Source organism: Cebus imitator, unplaced genomic scaffold, assembly GCF_001604975.1.
Source record: "Cebus imitator isolate Cc_AM_T3 unplaced genomic scaffold, Cebus_imitator-1.0 Scaffold0, whole genome shotgun sequence".
NCBI lineage: Eukaryota > Metazoa > Chordata > Mammalia > Primates > Cebidae > Cebus > Cebus imitator.
The window spans coordinates 12,736,223-12,759,373 of record NW_016107315.1 but is presented as its reverse complement, the minus strand read 5'-3'; the positions used below and the strand labels follow the sequence as shown (position 1 = coordinate 12,759,373).

General features: G+C 44.5%; 1 protein-coding gene across 8 annotated transcripts in view; it reads left to right on the top strand.

Annotated features, from left to right (window-relative positions):
- NTM (neurotrimin) overlaps positions 1-23,151 on the top strand; it is a 972,209-nt gene that overhangs the window by 767,584 nt on the left and 181,474 nt on the right. For all 8 annotated transcript variants that reach the window (XM_037735935.1, XM_017523245.2, XM_037735970.1 and 5 more), the window contains one exon: positions 3,280-3,512. In XM_037735935.1, the coding sequence (XP_037591863.1) occupies positions 3,280-3,512 (233 nt within the window). The remainder of the gene's footprint in view (positions 1-3,279; positions 3,513-23,151) is intronic.

Sequence of the window (23,151 nt, the reverse complement as noted above, 5' to 3'; positions counted from 1 at the left end):
GCATTTCCTGCTCCGTGGCCACTCATCTGGGACTTGTCAGATTTCAGCTCCTGGGGGAGAAAATAAAGGACTCTGCCTCTGGTTTTTCAGAACATATGGGTTACAGGAAAGTTCTCTCCTGTAAAATTTTGGAAAACTGTTTTATACCAGGGTCCTTCCCTACTGCCTATTCACTCTGCAGCTCTCATTTTGCCAGGAAACACATACTTAAGTTAGAGGTTCTCAGGGAACTCTCCAGACCAGCCTCAACAGCACTTGGAATTATGTCAGAATGCAGCCTCCCATACCCTGCCAGGCATACTGAATCAGAAACCCTTGGAGTGAGGTCCCAGTATTCTTTTTTTTTTTTAATTAGGTCTTCCAGGTGATTCTGATGCATGGTGAATTTGAGAAGAACGGATTTCGATGTTCTTTTGGGACGTCCTAGAAGAACACTAAGTTTGGAAAACAACAAAACAAAAACTGGCATGAATCCTGGTTCTGCAGTTTAATATCAGCATGGTCTTAGTCAATATGGCTAATGTTTTTTAGCCTCGGCTAATTTTGTCTGTAAATTGGCAATAAGAGAACCCAACCAAGTTTGTGAGATGATAAAATAGTGCATATAGTGGGCCCATGTAGTCAATTGACATTGACCGTGAATGTGAATTTATCCAGTTCCCTCTTTGAACCCAAGTGAAGGTCAGAGCAGTAGCCACCCTTCAGGTCATTAATACAAATGATCCTGGATACATTACTAGCAAAGCAAGCTGCAAAGTGTGTTTTTGTTCTTGAGACATTTCAAACTTATGTCGTTCCAAATTCATGTTTTAGACAAGGCAGTACCAGATGACAGTCATGGGGTCTCCAAGGAGTGTAAGGGAAGGTACAGGGTCAGTGCGCCCGCCATCAACTGCACTTTTCTTCTTCTCATTCACCCTCAGAGTCAATTGTCATCAAAGTCACAAGAAAGGCTTGGAGTGTCCTCCTGACCAGTTCAAACGTCATGTGCATTCAACCTACCTGGACATCTTATTAAAATGCAAACTCAAATTTGTTATCTCTGAGATGAGACCTGAGATTCTGCATTTCTGATGAACTCCTACCCAAGTGATGCTGATGTTGCTGGTTTGCTAACCACACTTTTGTGCAGTGCGGTGCTAGCTCAGTGCATCTCAAACCCTCAGGTGCATAAAACGCATGTCTAGATAATGAACTTGTAGTTGGGACTCAAGGAATGACCTAAGGCCATCAGCACTGTCATCACCAGAGAGCCTACTAAAAATGCAGAATCCCAGGCCCTACCTCAGACCTGCTGAATCAGCATTGGCATTTCAGCGAAATCCCTGGGGGCTCCTGTACACAATAAAGCTTGAGAAACATGCAGAGTTGGCTTCACAACTTTATTTGCATAGACACCTGCACTTGGTTTTAATGCTCTGTTCTCACCATCTTCAAATCCTTAGTCATTCTTGAACAAAATACTCTGTGTTTTTATTTTGCACTGGGCCCCACAACTTATGTCATTTGTGGGGCCCATATTAGCTTCTTATTAGTGGTTTTGAAACATTAGTGTGTGTTTGACCCAACTGAGATGTTGCTATAAAATCCCAAATATTCTGAATCAGTAGGATGAGGGTGAGACTCAGAATCTGTAATAAACCTCTCCTATGATTCTAATATAAGTAGTCCATGTTTACTTTGAGAGATACTCCTCTGAACTTCCCCAAGTTAGGTCTTCACTCATTTCCCTGCTGTGTCAGAATGGTGCCAGAGGGAGCTTGGCTCTCATCTGCATTGCCACAAAATGAAATAAGCAGCAAAAAACTTGTGGACACCTGTGCCAAGATGTTTCTTGTAAGGCAGTTTTTCCCACAAGAGCTCTCAGCAAACTATCCATCAGCACCGAAGTGGTCTTGCCATAATGGTGAGACATTTACGTAAGCAAAGCAGAAAGAATGCATGGTACGGGATGTCTCATCGGGACAAGGGCCTCCTGAAGAAGCAGGTGTGTGCAATCGCGGTTGGTAGAATTTCTATGGCCACAAACCATTTTGAGAATCCAATAGAAGCAATCACCCATCCCCGATGAAAACTTCACCTTTGCACATTATGAGGCTCACACAAGACCAGGGATTAGAAGACCTAGCTGAGAGATCTGACTTCTGTACTTTTAGCTCTCATCCCCTGGACAAGTCACCAGACTGTTCAGAACTTTAGAGTCCTTATCTTTAAAGTAAAGAATGAGTACCAGTATCAACCTCACAAATTTGTTGCAAAAAATCAAATAAGACATTGAGCTGCAAAAGTGCTTTGTACACCGCAAAATAATGTATACATTTGAGGCATCCTTATACATACTATGCTACATTGTTATTTCCAGTGTTATAGTCAGAATGAGGGCACTGTGTTTGTGAATTTAGCCTAAGGCCACGGAACAGACTTGCCGTAGCAAGAGAGGGAAATAAATACAGACAGAAAGACACAATGAGGACTTGGCTAGGGTGGCTAGGAAATTTAAAAGTCTAGAAAAGACAAAGGAGCTTCCACAATTCAAGGACTCCAGATGCAAAAATAAAAGAAAGAAAATCTATTTTTATATGTTCAGACAGTTTTGAGATTTTGGAAAGTGGCTTTAGTCTAGCAGTAACTGAACATTTCTGCCCCTGGGTATAATGAAGATGAATAGCAACAGTGGTGGTCTGTATTTAGTTTTGACTGCAGAAGCCTTCTGTGGGAATCTGCTCTTCTGAGATGAGAGGAATGATGTTTAGTAGTTAAAAGCTGGGCGTCTGATCTAACACGTATTTATTGTGTGACTTGGAGAACTAGTTTCGTTTCGTTTCCCTGCTCTTCAAGGCCTTTTTCAATAAAAGATTCTTCATAGGGTTGTTGTGCAAGTATTGAATGACTTAGTGCACCCAAAACACCTAGACATAAATGTGAAGGATTGTCATCACCCACATCATGGAAACCCTTGAGCAAAGGGAGATCTGGTAGTATTCGAAGTATCCAGTTATCCCGGGCATGCAAGATGCCTCCAGGTTATAACTGAAATCCTGTTTGAAGTGGTTCTGTGCTCAAGTGGTTTGAGAAGCACTGAGCAGCGTTCTGAGGCTATAACTCACAAGGCCTTTGCTGTGTTCCAGAAGTCTACCCCTGACAAATCCAAGGAAATGTATATATTGGGGGAAGGGACAAAGACAAGATATTCTAGCCTTGCCGTGAGGAACCCCCCCACCCCCGATGGCTGCTGTTGTCTCTCAGTCCCTTGACATACCTGTCTGGTCTTCTCTTCAGGTGCACTATTGACAACCGGGTCACCCGGGTGGCCTGGCTAAACCGCAGCACCATCCTCTATGCTGGGAATGACAAGTGGTGCCTGGATCCTCGCGTGGTCCTCCTGAGCAACACCCAAACGCAGTACAGCATCGAGATCCAGAATGTGGATGTATATGACGAGGGCCCATACACCTGCTCTGTGCAGACAGACAACCACCCAAAGACCTCTAGGGTCCACCTCATTGTGCAAGGTAGGTGGGCATGGCTTGGTGGAGAGGTCTGGATGGCTAGCCGGGAAAGCCTTCGGGTAAGCGTTTTTTTCTAATCCTCAGCAGAGATGAGTTCTCCTTGTTCTATGCGTCCAGGGTCCAAGATACATTTCTGGTTGTCGTCTTGCAGTTAGAAGCTAAATTTTCCAGTCATTTCATTGAGAGGAACTAAGATTTTTTTTTTTCATTTTTGTTCCAATACTATATTTTCTCTGAAAATTATCTTTTAATTATTGCTTTTCTTGGCTTTTTCTCCTCTAAGTTTTAGTTTTTGTTGTTTTTAGATTTCATCCAATTTCAAGACTGTGTTATGTTTAAAACTAGAATTTTAATGCACTTTTGGAGCTACGGGTGTGCCACGCCCGCCTCCAGCCTTGGAAGAAAGCAGAGCCAACCAGGACGCATGGGCACTGTCCTCAACTGCATCCTTCACAAGTGCCTGCTTGTTTCTAGCTCACTTGAACCTCCTCTCATCTCCCAGCCAGGGGTTTGGGGTGTCATTTCTCCCTAGTAGTACTGGTGTCTGACTCTCCCCATTTTGATTCCATCCCAACTCTGCCAGCCTTCTTCTGCTACCCAGCGTCCTGGCTTCTGAAGCTTTGCATGTTTACGCACGCACGCATGTGTGTGTGTGTGTGTGTGTGTGTGTGTTGGTTCTGCTCTCTAGACCCTGGGAATGGAATGGAGCTCATGGAGCTCACTTCTTCCTGCAAGGCACAACCAGTCCTGGGCATTCACACAACACTTAACCTGGTGGCAGGATTCCTAGTTAGTGAGCAAGAGCTGGCATCACACTTGGTCGCTTTCTGGCTATGAGACCTTAATCAAGTTGTGACCATGTCTCAGGGTTCTCTTTCTGTAAAGCAGGTCAATGTGAGGACTGAATTGTACACGTATTGACATAGAACACACTTAGAAGAAGGTCTGGCACACACAAGTGCTATTTCATTATTAGCTGTTGACTTTCTTTTCTTTTCTTTTTTAGTACTCTTTACAATTTTTAAGTCTTTTGAACATCTTTTACAGTGGGCCAAATATCTTATTTTGTGATGTCAACAGCGTAGCCCCTGAGCAGCGCCATGCCAGCTCCCGTGCTGGAGCCATTTCCCAGCCTGACCCCAGGCCCCTTCAGCCAGGGACAAACAGCTCCAGGGTGACAAAATCCTCTCCTAGGGGCTCCTTCCACTGGCCCCCTTGTCAGTGTGTTCAAAAAAGGGTAAATAGCTATGGGATGATTGGTTAGAGACAGAATACAAAGGAAGGCAGCTTCAGAAAGAAAGAAGAACTGGAGTGAGCTGGAAGAAGGAAGGGGCGGCCGGCTGTTGGACAGCAGGAGAAGGAGGAGCCAGGGTCGCGATCAGCACTGTCCAGTAAGGCAGGATCAGCAGGACTGAGAAGAGGACACCCGAGGACACGCTGATGCTGGACCTGGCTCTGGCCAGAGCTTATGCCAGGGGGCACTGGAACCCCTCACGCTGTGGCCCAAGTTTGGTCATGCCAAGTTTTTATCATATTTTGTTTACTCTTTCTTCCCCAAAGGAAATTACAATGGCTCTTTAAAAATTGATTCTATAAATGAATATCTTTGAACTGATGCATGCAAACAGCATTTTTAAGGAAAATAGAATTGCACAGAAGGTGTCAGAGTATATTACAAAGAGCGGGTAGGTGCTGCCACGTGAGATTTTTCTTTCAGTTTGTGTACATTTTTTAATGTAAAATACATTTTGTATTGCGGATGAGGAGACCAAAAATGCTTGTGAATCTCCACTCTGGGGGGCGATGGAGAAGTCCCCAGTGCCACCATCTGCACAGTCTACCAGGTGGTGCTTTGGAAGCCATTGCTCAGCTCCCCTCCTGCCCTGCCCCGACCCCTGCACACTTACTGTTGAGAAAAGAATACCAAGCATTGATAATGAGAGACTGGGAAGTAGGAGCTATCATAGACATTTGCTTTAGGAAGTAGGGTCTTACGGAACTGGAAAACGGAAGGAATTGTGAAAATGCTAAAGCCTCCTTGAAAACAAGGATCATATTTTTGTGATTTTCTTTGTTCGGCCACCCCCACTCACACACCCCCACACACCCCTGCCCTGAACACCTGGCAGAATGCCTTATACAAAGTGAACATTTAATAAATGCTTATTGAAGCAAATGACTAGAATTAGAGCCAGGTGGCTTTCTTTGGGCTCCGAGAGAGAGGACTGGGTGTGTGTGGGGGTGAGATGAGGGGAGGGGGTGGGAGGATGGAGTCTACATCAATCTTCACTCATGTCCAAGCTAATGGAAAATGTCTAATCCCCAGCTAGGCGTTTACATCTGTGACTTGGCTAGGTGCCCTCTTCCCATGACACACCACCTCAAGTATTGGAATCTCATCTTGGGCTAATTTTCGAATGCTGATGGGTGTATTGATCTGGAAACAAGCTGGGTTAAAAAAGGCATTGGTCTTGTACACAGACCCAGCCTAAGCTAATCCGCTGTCGATATGCCTGGACTGAGTATTATCGACACGTTAATGAATAGAGGACCACAGATTTTTCAGAGCCAAACTGACCCCCTCTTCAAAGTAATCAGACAAACTACATAGAGCCAGACTCCTGTGTTTCTGTACTGGAAAGAAGATGCACCACCATCCTGGATTACAAAAAAAAAAAAAAAAAAGAAATAAAAAACAAATATATTTATCTTGGGATCATTTATTATACCGAATATAAACCCTAATTCGCCTAGCAGAAGCTGACTGTCTGGATTTGAAGTTGCCATTCAGCCCTGAGTGCAGTGCTTCTGGAATAAAAGTTGGGCATATTAGGTTTTCAAAATGGTATTATGATCATTTAAAAAAAGAAATAAAAACAGCAGCAACAAAAAGGAACTAAATTCATATTCTGCCCGTGAGTATGTGTATTTATGTATATGTAGTCAGCTTCATATATAAATAAACCTACACAGAAGGAAGGTAATGACATTTCACAGCATTGTGCAAGCTGCTTCAGGTCTGGAGTTGTGTCTTTCCCCTTACTGACAAATATCACATCTACCCCCTAGTTCTCTGTGCTGGATATTCTGCCTCTGTGGTTCTGATCTGATATGGTTAGTTCTTGCAGACAGCCATGATGCAAAGGCCACCACATGGGGCAGGTCTCTGGGGCAAGCTAGGAGCAAGGGCCATCCTTGGGGAGGAGGGTGACCCTGGAGCCACTGTGAGAGGGAGATGGAGGAGAAGGCAGCAGAAAGGGGGAGACAAGAGAACTGAGCTAAGTAGCTACCTGCCACATGGCTATTTAAAATTAAATTTAAATTAGCTACAACCAAATAACATTTAAAATTTACTTCTTCAGTCACACTAGCTACTCTGAAATGCTTCCATAATTATGTAGGACTGGGGTTCCCTTGTATTAATTCATTTTGCATCACTATAAAGGAATGCCTGAGGCTGGTAATTCACAAAAAAAGAGGTTTATTTGGCTCATGGTTGTGCAGGCTGTACAAGAAGCATGGCACCAGCATTTGCTTCTGGAGAGGGCCTCAGACTGCTTCTATTCATGGCATGGGGTGAAGTGGACCCAGCATGCACGGAGATTGCATGGTGAGAGAAAAGGCCAGAGACAGCAGGGACGGTGCCAGGCTCTGTTTAACCACCAGCTTTTGAGGAAACCAATAGATCAAGAACTCACCTGCTGCACCCCCTGCATTTATCTCTTTATGCTCCGTCCTCATGGCCAAACATCTCCCGTTAGGCCCCCACCTCCAATATTGGAATCAACGTTCAACATGAGGTCTGTGGGAACAAACACCCAACCTACTGCACTCCTGTATCAAACAGTGCAGAGAGAGAACATTTATGTGGACTTCCACTGTAAAAGCTCTGTTGGGTTGTGCTATAAAGGGTTGTTATATGGATCAGCAGGAGTTAAAGCTAGAATAGTTTTTCATGACGTGAAGGGCCAGGTATATCATGGAAAGGAGAGTGAAATTTTGGAAACAGGATGGAAATTGCAAAAAGATGGTGCTCTTTTAAAAACAAGAGGGAATTGTTGAAAAAGATGGAGTAATGGAGTTCCTAGGTAACCTTAGGCAGAGAGAAGACTCTGGAGTCCAAAGATGTACCTGAAGGGGATGAGGCAGAGTTCAGGGGTTGGTTAAGTGTGAGCCTGGAGGTGACAACTCCCCCAGGACACTGAGATTTCTACCAGTGAGCTCTGGGAGAGATGAACACTAATGTATCTACAGATCACATGGCAAAACTGATTCATCAGCAGAGGGGAATGAGTTCAGATACCTGGACTTTTGATTTTGAGATACCTTGAATACTCCCTTCAAAATGTGAAATGTAAGAAATACCACCCATGGATTTGCATGTCCAGAACATAATCTTTTTGTCCAGAGTGAGGGAGATTCATCTAAAATGTATTAACATTTAGGTCTAATGATTACTATCTCTTTGACCTTAGGGTTTTCTGCTTAATAAATGTAATTAATAAGTGGCTGTGTCTGGAGTCTAGCCGAATATTTTATTCCTTTCACTCACTTAATCCTGCTACCAAACCGAGCACCTTGCACATTTGAAAAAGCCCTACTTCTGTCTCCATTGTTCCCGTGAACAGGTTACATCTTGGACAACAGAGTGGATCAAACACTCAGTGGGAAGGAATTGTTTGCCAAATTAAGGACAGCTTGAGAAGACGTCTGAAAGGCCCCGCCTGTGTTTCTAAGAACCCATGAATGGTGGGAGAGCAAAAGTGTACTAGTTGTCCATAGAATATTAAAAGGCCCTCCTTATTCAAGCATGGAAAACCGACTTTTCAGTTTTGACTGGTGAACCTGCAGGACTTCAGTCTCACTTAGAGACACATTTGGATGACAGAGAACAGTAGAATACAGTGCTTATAAAAATAGGGATATTCGTGTAATAATTTTTTTTTTTTAAAAAAGCTTCTAGCCTCTTTATCTGTTTTCTAGGCCCTATCTAAGTTTCTCTTTTGTCACTGGAGTATCTAATCAGCCCCTCCCTTTTGTTTGGTAAAATGAGCTTTTCTATTTCTTGCTGGGCAGAATTAATCTGAAAATCCCTGCTATTGTTTGATAGTTAATTGCCTGCCTTTGGAGTCAAACAGCTCTGAAGCTCAGGTAAAGAAGGGAAACACAAATGTCTATGGAATAGGGCAGGAATGAGGGAGAGAAGCCAGGGCATCTGTTCACTTCATGTGTTCACTTAATTCCAGGGAGAAGGGGACTACACTAGGAGACACCCAGCCCAGGCAGTGACTTGAAAATAATGGGTATATGGCCACATCAGCCCCTCATTTACCTTTGATTGTCTCCCTGCTTCTGACTCCCTCTGTCTCTTACCCACCTGATATATACAACCATGTTTCTTTCCAATCCTAAATAATGAGTTGACCTTGTCAAGCAAAGCAAAGCAAAGCTCGTTATTATGATTCAGAGAAGAGGAAAAATAACTTTTAATTTCTGGATACCTACACCCCAGCGACCCCTCCTCACTCTGAATCTGAACTGAAGGAAATCTGAAACACAAAATATCAAAAGAAATAATGTGACCTAATCCTTACTTTGAAAGCAAAGCTTTCTGTCTTTCCAGACATGTCACCCAGAAAGCACCATGCCCTTTTGGCAGGGCAAGGCTCCCGGAGAGCTCTGAACATCTTTGCACCAACACTTCCCATTCAAGCTGAGTCCATGGGAGAGGAAAACATCATGATCCAATTCTAAATAGACTGAAGTCACCTTCTGAGAACATCTGTGTTTTCCAGATGTCAGCAGCCCCGTGTGACAGTTAGTGGGGCATACTTATCATCCCAGACTGCTTTCAAATGACCTCTCTTTTTCGTGTCCCATTCAAGAAATAGATGAAAATGTATATTTGGTCTGGTCATAAGACTGTGCATCTAAATTTGATAGAACTTTGAAAAAGTCAGGAAATTAAATTCCACCACAAAATTGGAGCTCTCCTCAAAGCACCCTAGAGAATGACAAGGAAGTAGGGCATTTTACCTGAAATTGATGTGCAATATCTAGACAGCATGCAGATGAGGCAACTCTGTTCTACCTGGTGAGTTTTAAAATTTCTTGAAGCACTTACTGACAACAGAAGGACAAAAATTGACAGAAAGGCTAGACCAATGTTAACATTTCAGTAAGCCCACCCCAAGCATCATCTGTCTGCTAAGCCAAGTAGGGCAAATGTAAAGACTGAAGTAATCTCAGCAAAATGCCAGAGTAAAAGTCATGTTCGTTTAATAATGGCATTTTCCTTTCCTTTTGGTATGGCTAGGAAGGGGTCCTCATATTCTCTACAGACTTTGGAAAACTTGGCATCTTTTGCAGAAGAGTAGATCATAATAGGGTCCCCTTTTCTAGCCTAGCACACCCACTCATAGAGAATGGAGCACAAAGTTTAGATGACCCTTATTGCTTTACAGCAAGCACTTACAGAAATCAGGCAACATCTCTCCAGGTAAGCAGTTAGGGCTCCCATGGGAACATTGTAAGCTGCCACTGAGTTCTTACCCCTTAGGTGCTTTTCCCCAGGGAGTCTGGGCTGCCTCTGAGTGGCTACGGATTCTAACACCAGAGGATTGAGAAATGTAGCTTGGATTTCTTCTGGATCTTGATTCTTTCTGCAGCTTCCAAGTGAGAAATGTCATTTATTTTTGGGAAAGGACAAACATCAGATCCTGAATAATCAGCTTTTTCAAGATATATCCCTTTAGACTCCCATTCCCATATCAGAGTGCTGATTTATTCAAGCTGCACTTGAAGAAAATCTTCTTAATTAAGGGTTGGATGAGGTCTCTTTATGGTCTCATGACCCACCACTACAGATCTGTCTAATCCTATAATATATCCAAAAATTTCCTCATTACCGTATTCCTAACAGTTTCACAAGGTCACCCCAGCAGAGTGTGTACACAGCAATATTAAGAGAAGCATCACTGAGTTGGAGGCCATGACTGTTATGAGAAGGTTCTTAGACACTCAAAAGACCCAAAGATTCTGGTCATTCTTTTCTTCTTAATACAGTTAAACTGTGTAGCTTCCGAGGGCCTGGGGAGTAGTTGATGAGGAAGGTTTCCATCCGTCTCTTGTCAGATTGAAGACAGTCTGCTGACTCTGTTGAATTCCATTTAACGGTATTTTGAAGCTAGGTCTTGGGGACACAAAGATTCAGACAGAGCTCCTGCCCTGTCCAGCAGAGGAGACCACTATACTAACAAGTATCTGTCTCGTATGGTAACAGGGATTCAGATATGTGAGTGTATAAATGCTATGAATACACTGAAATAGAGTGATTGAATTTACCTGTAGGATTGGTCAAAACTACAAAGTGACATTTTATGAGTGTCTTCAGTGGAAGTAGAGTGTCTTTAGAGACCTGAGGGGAAATGGCGTCCCAAACAAGAGCAATTGTGGACAAAGCCTGGAAAGCCGAACGCAATGGTGTGTTGGAACAGTGAGGACGCTAATGTGGTCACAGGGTAGAGTTCCTGGGGTGAGATCATTCAGTATATGGCCAGAAACGCAGGCTGCATCTCAGTTTCAGGTGAAACCAGACACGCTTCCAACAGGCTTGTTTTTTCTTGTTGTCCTGCTAGAATGCTACTTCTCTTTCTCAAGGAAGGGCACATTAGATTGTTCTGACAATGGTAATCAAAAGATATCAGTGGAAAAGAACATAACAAACACTGGGGTCAATAAACCTTGGGTGGAAAGAATATATATTGGAAGGAAAGAACACATCCAGTCCCAACTGATTCTATGCCCCTTGCATGGTTAAGACACAAAGGGGAAAGATAGCCAAAGACTTTTCCACCAAAGAGTCAATTGTCAAAATCAGTAAATGCATGTCTTAACATTTGAATTTGTAATAATGATTCTTATTCCATAGTATAGTTCAGCTGCGTCTCTTTATGTCCTAGCAAACAGAGTGTGTGGTACTGGGTTTTGTGCTGTCATGGTGATGATCATGGCAGGGAGGGTGAGGATGCTACCAAGGATGAGTGACAGCTGCAGGAAACAGTCCCCAACCCCCAGGTCCTCAGCAGCCTCCTACCTGAAAGTCCACATACAAATGAGAAGACTCCCTGTTTCTGATGTCTGCAGGCTAATTTAGGCTTTGAGGTGTCACCACTTGGAGGATATGTTGAGACATATTCCTGTTGAATGTCGCCTGTGGTAAATAAATGTCTAATGTTGATATGAAATCTAATTGGCTTCCGCTAGAGCTTGGCTCAGCCGAGGAATTCAGTCCTGGAGTTTTTGGAGCACCACACTTTGCTTTTGAGAGATCTTCATTTCTTGTTATTTGAGAAAGAATTTATTGATGCAAAATCAGGGCAGTTTAATTTGGTGGCATGTTTTCTTTATGTCTCAATTATATATTCATGTCTTTGTGGTAAACTCAGCTGGTGGGGGGATTAAGAATTCAAAATAGAGGATTTTCACTTGGCAAGTAGTGCTTTCTACTGTGATTAATTGGGAGTCTGCACAATGAACCCGGTGTTGGCTCCGTTGGGGATTTAATGGCTTAGTAGAAAGAAGTAAATTTCAGGATTTAAGAGTTTTGGGTTACAGTCTGAATTTTGATAATTACCTGGAAAAAGGATCTCCTTATTTTAGTTATTCCAGATTAGATATTCCCAATTAGATACCTTTTATAGAAGTGGTTTTGTGTCCCATAATCTGATTTGCAGAAAGATGCCAAGTAGGTGCAGGGAAGCAGAAGGGCACTTCTCATTGTTGAGATCATTTACCAGCCCTAAAGCAGAAGGTGGCTGCTCAGCAGTGCCCCTCATTGTTGGGATCATTTACCAGCCCTAAAGGCTTCCATCCATTAAGGTGCTTCCACCCATTTGCCTTTTTCTTGCTTCTTTATATGGACCAAATCCTCTAGACGGGAATGCACACACGTCCTGCTGCTGATGTGGGTCCCTGTTCCCAGGAACCTATCTGGATTGCATCCCATTTCCCCACCCTCAGCCCCTTCCGTGGAGCTCTGTTGCTCCTGACTTTCCAGACTTCTGACCTGGTGCTGTTCCTCTGCTCTCTTGCCACCATCTCCCGTGTTCTTACAATTCTGTTTGGGCATGTTTTATGGTATTTTTATTGTCCTAAAACCTGGACTTCACAGAGGACACATGTGCATTAGCACTGTTCCTCGTTCTGAGGACTAGGCTGGCCAAGCCATTTCTTCCTACTCTGAGAAAGAAAGATGAGAAATTTTGATTTTTTCCCCCTTTCACACATAAACTACCACGTGTCAAGTCCTGAAATAGAGGTTGGAATGGATACAAAGATGGATGAAATGGGTCCCTACAGTGGGGACATGCAAAGAGAGTGGGGTGCAGGTAGGGTGTGGAAGGGCAGTAGCTCTCACAGATGCCAGAGAGTCCCCAGGCTGAGAATGATGTCTGCAAGCTTGGGTGCCAGGCTCTGCTGTCCCAGAAGGCCAGGAAAATAGAAAAATCTTTTGAAATTGAGTAGTGTGGCATTTCAGCTTCCAACTGTTAGAAGGAAGTTAGCGATGCTGCCCCATCTTCCCCCCTACCCCTCATTTGTGCACTTGCAGCCTGAGTGATCTTTTCAAACCCAAATCTAGTGGTTCCTCAAGGACTTTTCTTTGGTCTAAGAGAGCCAATTCTTTATGAAGGAATTGATAATCCTGAGACCAGACTCCAGGGGACTTCTGCTCCTCATTCATGCCGCACGCTGCCTCATTATTTTCATTCTAGTGTATTTTATTTTTCCAGTCACAGGTCCTTTGAACGTTTCCTTCCCTCTTCCTGGAATTCTCTTCTGCTTTTCACCCAGTCAGTCTTATTTATCCTTAGAGAACATTATAATCCATAGAGAACATTCCCAGGCCACGAGTGCCACTCCCACCTCCGCCAGGACCTAGACCCTTGCCCTTCTTTCTGGTTCTTGCCACAGTTAAAATTTGGCATTTGCCTGTGATTGGTTGATTATGTTGTTTTTTTCCTGAGGTCAGGGGGCCTGTATGCTTGTATATTCGTATCCTCAGTGCCTGGAATTTAATAGAGCTCAGGGACTATTTGTTATATAATAGATCTATAAGGTTTCTTTTTTTTTTAATTATATTTTAATTGTTAAGCAAAATGATTCAGTTTTTTTTTTTTTTCATTACTAGTTGTAGTAGGCTGAATAATGGCCAAAGATATCAGATTCTAATCCCTGGAACCCAAAATACACTTTGCATGGTAGAGTCCTTACAGGTGGGATTAGTTTAAAAATTTGAGATAGGAAAATTACCCTGGGCCTTAAATGCAATCACATGAATCCTTATAAAAGGCAGGCAGAGGGAGATTTGATAGGAAAACACACAGAGGAGAAGGCAGTGTGAAGACAGGAGCAGAGGGATGTGAACATGCTGACCTTTAGGAATACAGTGATGTGGCCACAAGTCAAGGAATGCCTGCAGCCAGCGGAAGCTGGGAGCACCGAGGAGCAGATTTTCCTCGGGAGCCTCTGAAGGAATCACAGCCTTCCTGATACCCTGGTTTCAGCCTGGTGAGAGTGATCTTTGGACTTCTAGCTTCTAGAATCATCAAAGAATCAATTTCTCTTGTTTGTTAAGCAACTAAAGGTATGGAACTGTGTTAAGAAAAAGGAAACAAATACAATGGCCTTCAATGTTTTGAATCCTGAATGGCTGGAAATAGGAAAAATAAAAATTGGTATTGGAAATCTGCCCCCAATTTAGTCTTTGTCCCTGTGAGAGATGAAGAAACACTTATCCTTTTCATTATTTCTTTTTAAAAAGAATCTCTTTGGAGATGCACCCTTGTCATGTAAATGCAATGAGCCATCAGCTTCTTGTCTTTTGGGTATCTACAGGAGCCGGTGGAATCATCCACATTTTACAACTAAGGTGATACTTTTTGACATTGAAAATTTCTGTCCCAGGGGCCCTAGGGTATGGAAGCAGGGAGGGAAGGGCACTTCTGCTAGATATGGTTTTAATGAAAGGAAACCATTGATGTTGCCTTGCATCAGGCTCTGAGATTTGGTTTGTTATTGTGAAACAAACGCTGAAGATTAAAATCGCTAAATGTTTTCTTGTTAACTGGGAGAGGGCCCTCAAATTTGGGTTTTATCTCCACTACGTTTCTCATAGGCATCTCAAACTCAAATGTACAAAATAGCTCTCTTGAATTCTAGCCTTCTTTCCCAGTCACCCCCTGACTCCAGCTCTAGCCCTGCTCCTCCTGGAGCCTTGCTGTCTGGTAAATGGCAACTCCATTCTTCCAGTGGCGCATGCGAAAGCTGCAGCCCATCTTCACTGTTTTCCTTTCCCCTACTCTTCCTCAGCCTTGAGCATGTCCTGCCAGATGTCCTGAACTCAGAGGTTTACCCAGTCCTGCCTTTTCTGCCCTGTCCCAACCTGCTGTCACCTTTGTCTGGAGCGCTCCACAGCTTTCTTCCTAACTGGTCTGCTTTTCTCACTCTTATCCCCCATCTGTTCTCCATGCTCAGTGAAAGCATTTCTGTACAGGCTTCGTTGTTCCTGATTTAGTTGCTTCCTGGCTCACCTAAGTCCTTAACATCCCTTCTGTGACCTAAAAGGTCTTCCTTGGTGCGGCACCAGCCTCTCCCTGGCCTGCCCTCCTCACACAATCCCCTTTTCCCACCCTGTCTCTACTAGTGCTTGATATGCCTGTAATACGCCTAGGCGGCGCCCTGGCTTCCAGGCTTTAGAGCTCCCTGTGCTGGGGCCCCATGCCAGGTGTCCTTGGGGCTCTCCTTAGGTCTCTGCTCAAGGTCACCTTAGGGGAGAGGCCTTCTTCACCACCTGCATAAAATAAAGCTCCCAACCCCATATCATCACACCCCAGCGCCTTTCCTGCCTTGCTTTTTTCTTTATAAAGTAAGTCACCTATTGGCATCATGGATATTTCTGAGTTGGAGAGTCGTAGCCTGGTTTACTCCCTCTAGAACATGTGTGACATGTGTGCCATGAGGGTGGGACTTGGCCTGCCATGTTCACTATTGTGTTCCAAGTGCCTAGAACAGGGTCTGGTGCACACTGGGCATTCTGTAAGTATTTGTCCAATAAATAAATGAATGAAAACAAAGGCCTGCCATAAAGTGAACTTGATCATTTTATCTCAGCATTTGCTCAGTCTCTTTGTTCAAGCATGAGCACCTAAACTGCTGTTACTTCTGTGAAAATGTTCTGGTCCCTCTAGTCTCAGACCAGGTGACATTCAGCCGAGTTTTGCAGGATGCATTTTCTTAGCAAGATAAAGAATTGAACCAGACTGCAGGAATGACTCACATAGCAGGAAGGACTCCAAGAGACCAAAGATGGGTCACTCCAGGTGGTGGGCTGGACAGAAAACAGGAACGATGGGGGTGCCCCACAGCTGGGACAGCAGGAGAAGGCCAGATCTCTGCCATCCCTAGGGTGTGGATTTTACTGTGGAGGCAATGGGGAATTACAGGAAGGGTTGAACAGGGAAACTGAATGAGTTGTATTTCAGAAAGATCTCTGGCATCAGAATGAGGGGAGTTTTGCAGCAGGATGACAAAGAATTTGAACAAGGCTGAGATTGTATTACCTTGTGTTCCTGACTGGGAGACCCCCCTCTCTCCTTAAGGGTCTGGACAAACAGGGCTTTAGACCAGCTGCTCATCCGTGGCCGGAGGCCACACACACAGGAAGAGTAGGAGGGGTCCCGTGGCCACATGGTCCCAGTTTTCCTGGATGATCCTATTCCTAAGAGACATGTTTATTCTCCATGTGTGTTTGCTAAGAAAGTAAGTCAATGAAATTTAAAGTTTACTCCTTTGTAAAAGTTTCAAGTTTATACATTTACAAATAAGGGAAAAACATGTGCCAGACTTCGTTTCTGTTTGGAATTCTGGGAATATGGCCTTTGGATTATGGACATGAAATCATGTCACCAACAGGAGATGAGGTTGTGTGAACAAAGGGTAAAGCTTGCAATAAGATAGGATAAGACAGGGTAAAGAACCAAGAGAGCCTTTTAAATAGGAGAAAATATTTGGAAGCAGAAAGGAGAACAGGTTCAGAGTATACCAAAACCAGAGATATCACAGAATGTCAGACCATGCATTCCTGCTACCTGCCTTGGAATCTCTGGAGGAACCTTTTAGAAATAAAAAGAAGAATGGAGAGCACTCTACAGATCCACTAAACCTGAAGTACCCAGGTGCAGGCATGGTGGGGGGCACTTTGTGGCGGCAGGATTGGGAATCACAGTCTTGAGCCCAACGAGCTAAGTAAGGCCAGAGGCAGCCAAAGGTCAAATTGGGAACATTTCTTACATCAAATCCTAAATGAGGTTCATGCTGATTAGTAGGAACTGTGTCAAATAGGTGAGCAGGCGTGTTCTGGGTTTCTGATTACAGTGTGGCTTTCATCTCCCTGAGCTTGGTGCTGCACTGTTGTTCAAATGAAAAATGGGAAACAGACATGCAGGAGAGCTGCTCCCCTAAGTGGGTCAGCACAGGCTTATTCCACCTTCTCCCACCTTATTTTTCTAAAGAGTTGCCTGGCTTGCGTCCCTCACCGATACTCCCTGAGATGCAGCAGCCAGTCCTTTGCCTACTTTGGGCAGGGTAGCATGCGGCCCATTTGGGACCAGCAGTAGAATAGTCAAGGAATTATTTTAACCTTTTTCTGGGGCTCATATGGCAAATGAGTTATTCGTCCAGAAAACGCTTCCTGTGACTGAGTCCTGGTAGCATAGGTGGTAGCTAATGCACCAGGAATTGTCCTCGAGGGTCAGCCTTGGCTGCAGCGGTGCAGGAACCTCACGGCCTGGCGGGGAAGGCAGCTGAAGCAGGCCCCTCACCCCTCTCCTACCAACACATTGAATCGCCTGCCTCACCTTTCATCCCAAGACCTGGTTGAAGAAAGATGCATAAATAGCAATAATCTTTTCTTCCTTCCTTCACCCATCAAATATTCCTTGAAACTCTGCTATAACCCAGGCATCGTGCTACACTCAGGGCAGAACATGAATGCCCTGCTTACCCCCAAAGAAATAATATGTGAGCAGGTGACTGGAGAAGTTAGTAGCTCCTTATAATGGGAGAGAGCTGGGATGGGTACCAGGGGCTGTGCCAGACCCAGGGGAAGCCCCTATTCCTGAGAAGCCCTGGGACTTTGGAAATGAAGCTTTGTCCAGCTGAGAGCTGAGGAGGATTCGCTGCGTGGCATCGAGAAGGTGAAACCTTATGGACAAAATGACAAGTGTGGGGAGGAGGGGACAGCGTCCCTGTAGAGAAGGAAAAGGCATCCCCTGTGGGCACTCAGAGAAGGTGGAGGGTGAGAGGAGGGACCCGAGAGGGGAGCCACAGCAGATGGCCCAGGGCCTGGAAAGCCCTGCCAGTGACATTGGGATACTTCTTAAGGGCAGAAGGGGCCAAAGTTACGGGAGAGCAGATCCAATTCAGGGGAATTCCTGTTGGTTTTAGTTTTGAAAAGAGAGTATCTTGGAGCAATGCAGAGAGCAAAGGACCCCCATCGTTCACAGCCCTGTGGGGTCCTCTCTTCCTCCCTGCCTGCCCAAGGCGGCCCAGGGATAAGTGGAGGTGAGGAGGAGCTGAGCTATTTGTGCTCTTCCAGTGAGGCTTCAGTTGTGGATGGATTCTCCCCACTGGAGTGGGTGCAGCACCCTGTTGAGAAGATCAACAGATTCAGCAGAGCATAGATGAACACCCTTCTTCCTCTCCATAGACAATTCTCTTCTTTGCCGTTTTCTGTCTAGCTCTTGGAGGCTGTTTCTCTTTTGGTCTTTCCAGCAGCTTTTTCTTTTCCCCCCAAAATGTTCTTTTTGTCGTCTTCTGCCTATCACCATTTTCATCTTTCTTTCTGTTCTTTTTCATGGTGTCCTATTTCACTCTCTTAGGTGCGCTCCTGTCTGACCATCCCGTTCCCTCATGCATCACCAACCCCGCTCTTCATGTTGAACTTCAGCTCTGTGCACTGTGCACCTGTGCTCATGTGCCCTTCAGTTTCACATTTGTCACAGTCTTCTTCCCCCCAGCTTCCTTCGCTTCCTCTCCTCTTCCCCTGGTGCCCCCTTGCAGGTTGCCATCCCTCTGTTTTACTCAGTGTCTGCTTTCCTCCCTGTGCTCAGCGGGGTGCACCCAGCCTGCCATTCCCTCCTCCGCAGCTCTGACCCCGACCTTCCTGCTGGGCTGCTTCTCCTCGGAAGGGCCCCATGGGTTTTGCCTCCAACACTCAGAGCCCACATGGCTGTTGTGGAGAGGATAAGATAATCAGATGCACCTTTTTATTTATTTATTTTTCATCTCACTTAATAAGCTCATCTTGAAATTGAGCTGCAGTTATAATATATTATTTCCCTTGGGGAACCCACATCCAACCCTTGTTGAAATTCTCTCCCTGCACTGTCCAAGGAAGAAAGATGGTAGGTTTCAGGTTTCTTTGTTGAGATTCAAACATGTTACCTCCTAATGTAAAGTGTGTGGGTCTGGAAGTGTGTGTTTGTGGGAGTGTGTAAGCGTGTGTACTTTGTCCCTTCTGTAATGTGCCTGTGTATGAGTGTATTTGTGTTTGTGGGGCAGTGTGTATGTGAGTGTGTGTGTGCAGAGAAATGTGTATGTGTTTGTGTGTTTATGGGGAGTTTGTATGTGAATGTGTTTATGTTTGTGTGGGAAGTGTGTATTTAAGTGCTTGTGTATGTGTGAAGAGTGTATGTGTTTGTGTGGAGTGTTGATCTGATTGTGTGTTTGTGGGGCATGTGGGGAAGACTGTGTGTGTGTATGTGTTTGTGTGGGCCGTGTGTGTTTGTGTGGGCCATGTGTGTCATTGTGTGTGTTTGTGGGGAGCGTGTATGTGAGTGCTTGCGTACGTTTGTGTGGGAAGCGTGGTAGGAGGGAGTGTGGATGTGTGAGAGTGTGTGTTTGTGTAGGAAGTGTGTATTTGTGTGGCAAGTGTGTGTTTGTGGGGCCTGTGTGTGTTTGTGTGTGTGTATGTGAGTGTGTGTGTTTGCGTGGGGAGTGTGTATTTGTGTGGTGAGTGTGTGTTTGTGTGGGAGTGTGTATTTGTGTGGTGAGTGTGTTTGTGGGGCCTGTGTGTGTTTGTGTATGAGTGTGTATGTGTGTGTGTTTGTGTGAGGAGTGTGGATGTGATCTCGTGTGTGTGAAGCATGTGTGAGGATATATGAGGAAAGAGTTTTTCTATCTATCTATGAGCCATAGGCATAATAGACATGTAATATTTACCCAGAGTGAATATGAAGACCACAGAGGGAAAAGGGAAGAGCAGCTACTCAAAGGGACTGATGATTTATCTAACTCTCCCCTGGTCCACCCCAAGAGAAGGATCAGTTGTGAAAGTACCGATCACCAGAAGTGTGATGGCCACTCCACCAGCCACCTGGAGCCCAGTGGAAGGAGCATCTGCAGAGAGGCCCTGCCTGCCATTTGCATTGGCCCAGCCAAGGGCAAGCATCTCAGGAAAAAGGAATTTCCTGGAACAGTGCAGCAGCCACAGGACACGATTGTGGGTTTGAGTCTCAGGGGGCTGCTCTGGCCCCTCTAGGCCCAAAGGCCTCTTCTGCTCCAGGCTGGGGTCCTTTCCTGGGGCACAATGACTTGGGTGCTCCTAGCTAGTCTAGTCTTGGGAGATTGTAAGCATAGCTTCTCATGTCGCTGAACTTTCAGACGCAAATGCGGGAAAACAGTAGCAGGAAGATTTTATCATGCAATATTAATACTATTTATATGTATAGCTTATTGAAACCTGATTATGTGGCAGCCAGGAACTAAATGAAGCTCATTATGCATACCATCTCATTTAATGTTCAAAGTAGCCCTGTGCAAGAGATGCTGTCATTTCCCTTCCTTTAGAAATGAGGAGACGGACTAACCTCAATAAGGCTGCACATTGGTAAGTGGCAGAGCCAGAGTTTGAATTCAGAAAGTCTGACTCTTCACATCCCACTGCAAACACCAAGCTTTCCTTATGAGCAAAGGATCAGGATAAGCTGACTCAAAGGACTGTATCCCAATTACAAGCATAGGCGTGGGCTCAAATTGTTTTAGGGATAGAAGCGACCTTGGAGGCCACCTAGCCGGTGCTTCTCAGCTCTGCTGCGCATTGCAGATACTTGGGGTATTGTTAGGTGACAGCAACATTGACTTTCTTCTCAGAAATTCTGACTCAATTTACTGGGGGTGAGGCCGTGGTTTCTTTGTTGTTTTTTTTGTTTGTGTTAACCCCTGGGTGTCTCTGTTGTTTACCCATGTTGAGAACCACTATCCTAATTTTACAGATGGGAAAACATGAAACTGAAGAGGTTAACTGGCTTATCCAAGGTCATGCCACTGGTTAAATTCAGTAGCAAGGACTAATCCCCGCTTTCCCAGCTCTCCTCCAGGGCTCTTTCTCTTGCCCCCGATGAAAGACAAATCTTTCCCTATGTGTGTGAAGGAACAAAATACAATATGGTGGGTAAAAATTTGGACTGAGACATCAACTGGGTTGGAAAAATTGCATTGTTATCTTGGTTTTTATGTGTTCTCTGTGCTTTGTTTTTTTTTCATCAGTAAAATGAGGAAATTAATAAATCTTGTCTGGTGGGATTCTTGTAAGGTGATAACATGAGATGATACCATAAAAAGGTGCCATAATCCAGCCCAGCATATGGTAATTGTTTTTACTGTGTGGAAAGGACCATTCATTAACATCAGCCCAGTGACTGGGCATTCTCATGAGCTCAGATGGCAATTATCAGTAGTACCAACTTTGGATTTTCTAAAGTAGTATACAAGTAAAGAATACATTTCTTTATTAGACTGTGAACTTGTTAAGGGTGACGTGTGCTATGCAAATGCACTCTACACAAGATAACATCGCCCATGGAGCCTCTGTGACAATTGTTGATGGAGTGTCTGGCCATTGGTTTGGCTGCGGTAGAACCAGAATCTAAATCTACTGTTGTCATGTTGTCCCTCTAACTTGTCACAAATGGAGACACTTAATGTTCTTTCACAGATTCTTCTCAATCTCATCACCAAGGCAAATGTGAAGACATTCCTAATGCTGACCACAGGCACAGCTCTGACCCTGTGAACTCCCGAGGTCTGTTCTCCATGGGGTGATTTCCATCAGGAGACACGATTGTTTCCGTCACTGGTTTCAATACTATCCAACAAGGATTCCATGGAGATTGGAGCTTACTCCCTAATGATATTGCTCCCCAGCTGATGCAAAGGCTACTCTTTCTGAGTTTCCCCTTGCCTTGCTGCAGTCTATCTAGACGGCTGTTTGATTCTCAGCTCCCTCTCCCCTGTTGGCCTCCACACCTTAGTCTTCTGTTCTTCTCACTTGGGCTACATGCTGTCCAATGGCCCACCCAGGCCCAAGGCTTTACCTGCTGTGCTTTCAGCCATGATAACCACATCTTTATATCTAACAGCAGCAAAGCTACATTTGTAGGAACCTAATGGAATCTCCTCTCAAAAGTGGCGCAGTGTATTCAAAATTAAACAGATCCTCTTGCCCCACCACCTTACCAACCCATATTCATCTTGCTTCTGTATCAACAGTCTTGGAGTGGTAAAATGCAATTCTCAGGATAGAGCGCTAGAGATCAGCCTTAGTTTGTCCCTTTCCGTAGCACTCCTCATCCAACTGTCTGCTCCTATAGATGCCTGTTACTCATAATTCTGCATCTCTGTGTCACGGCCTTGCTTCAGCCATTTAGCCCATTTACCTGACTCATGGTCCTCCTACAGCCTCTGTCCTCCGCTGTGCATACTGTGTCACATGGTCATGCTAAAATAAGGGCAAACATGTATTGGGTCCTTTCCATGTGACAGGAACCAGGCTTAACTTACAGAGTCTCATTTAAATCTCACAACAATCTTAAGTAGTAGATATGAGTGTGATATGAACCCTTTTAGATGAGGAAACTGAGGTTTAGGGGGGTTAAAGTCTTGCTGAAGATCATCCAAATAAAGATGGGGCTTGACCCCTTATCTGCTGTTGAAAGAAGCCTGAGAGTGGGGCTGTTCCTTCCCTAAGAGGCTGAGCTCTCTCTGCTTTCTCAAAAGCATCCCTCTGCTGAGTGCTGCTTCTTCCAGAGAAGAGTCTTCTTTTATTTCTTTTTGGGCTCTCCTGTTTCCTTGGAAATGTTGATTTCATTGCATTTTCCTAATATTTCAAGCTTTAATTTAATTTATTTGGTGCTATCCTACAATGCCTTGAGCACCTCAGAGGAAGCGAGAGTTTTATAAATACAATAATTATTACCGCTTGCTCTGATGGCAGCCCCTGAGCTATTTAGTAGATATATCAATTACTCTCAGTGTTGAAAATTTTCACCTAAAGCCCTTTATGGCCCAAGTTTTCCTTGGCTTTTTATGCTCTATCGTGCTTGTTGTAGTTCTGACACAGTCTTGTAGCACTTTTCCTTCCTATCCCCATCAGAAGCAAACAGACAGCAGCTCAGCAAAAGTGCCGTGTAATGTATTGTTGAGAACATGGCCTAGTTTTCTTAACCTTTTTGAATCACTGAGTTCCCAATGTCATTTACTAGGCCTATAATGTCAGTTTCGCAATAAGTCAACCCTCCTTGCC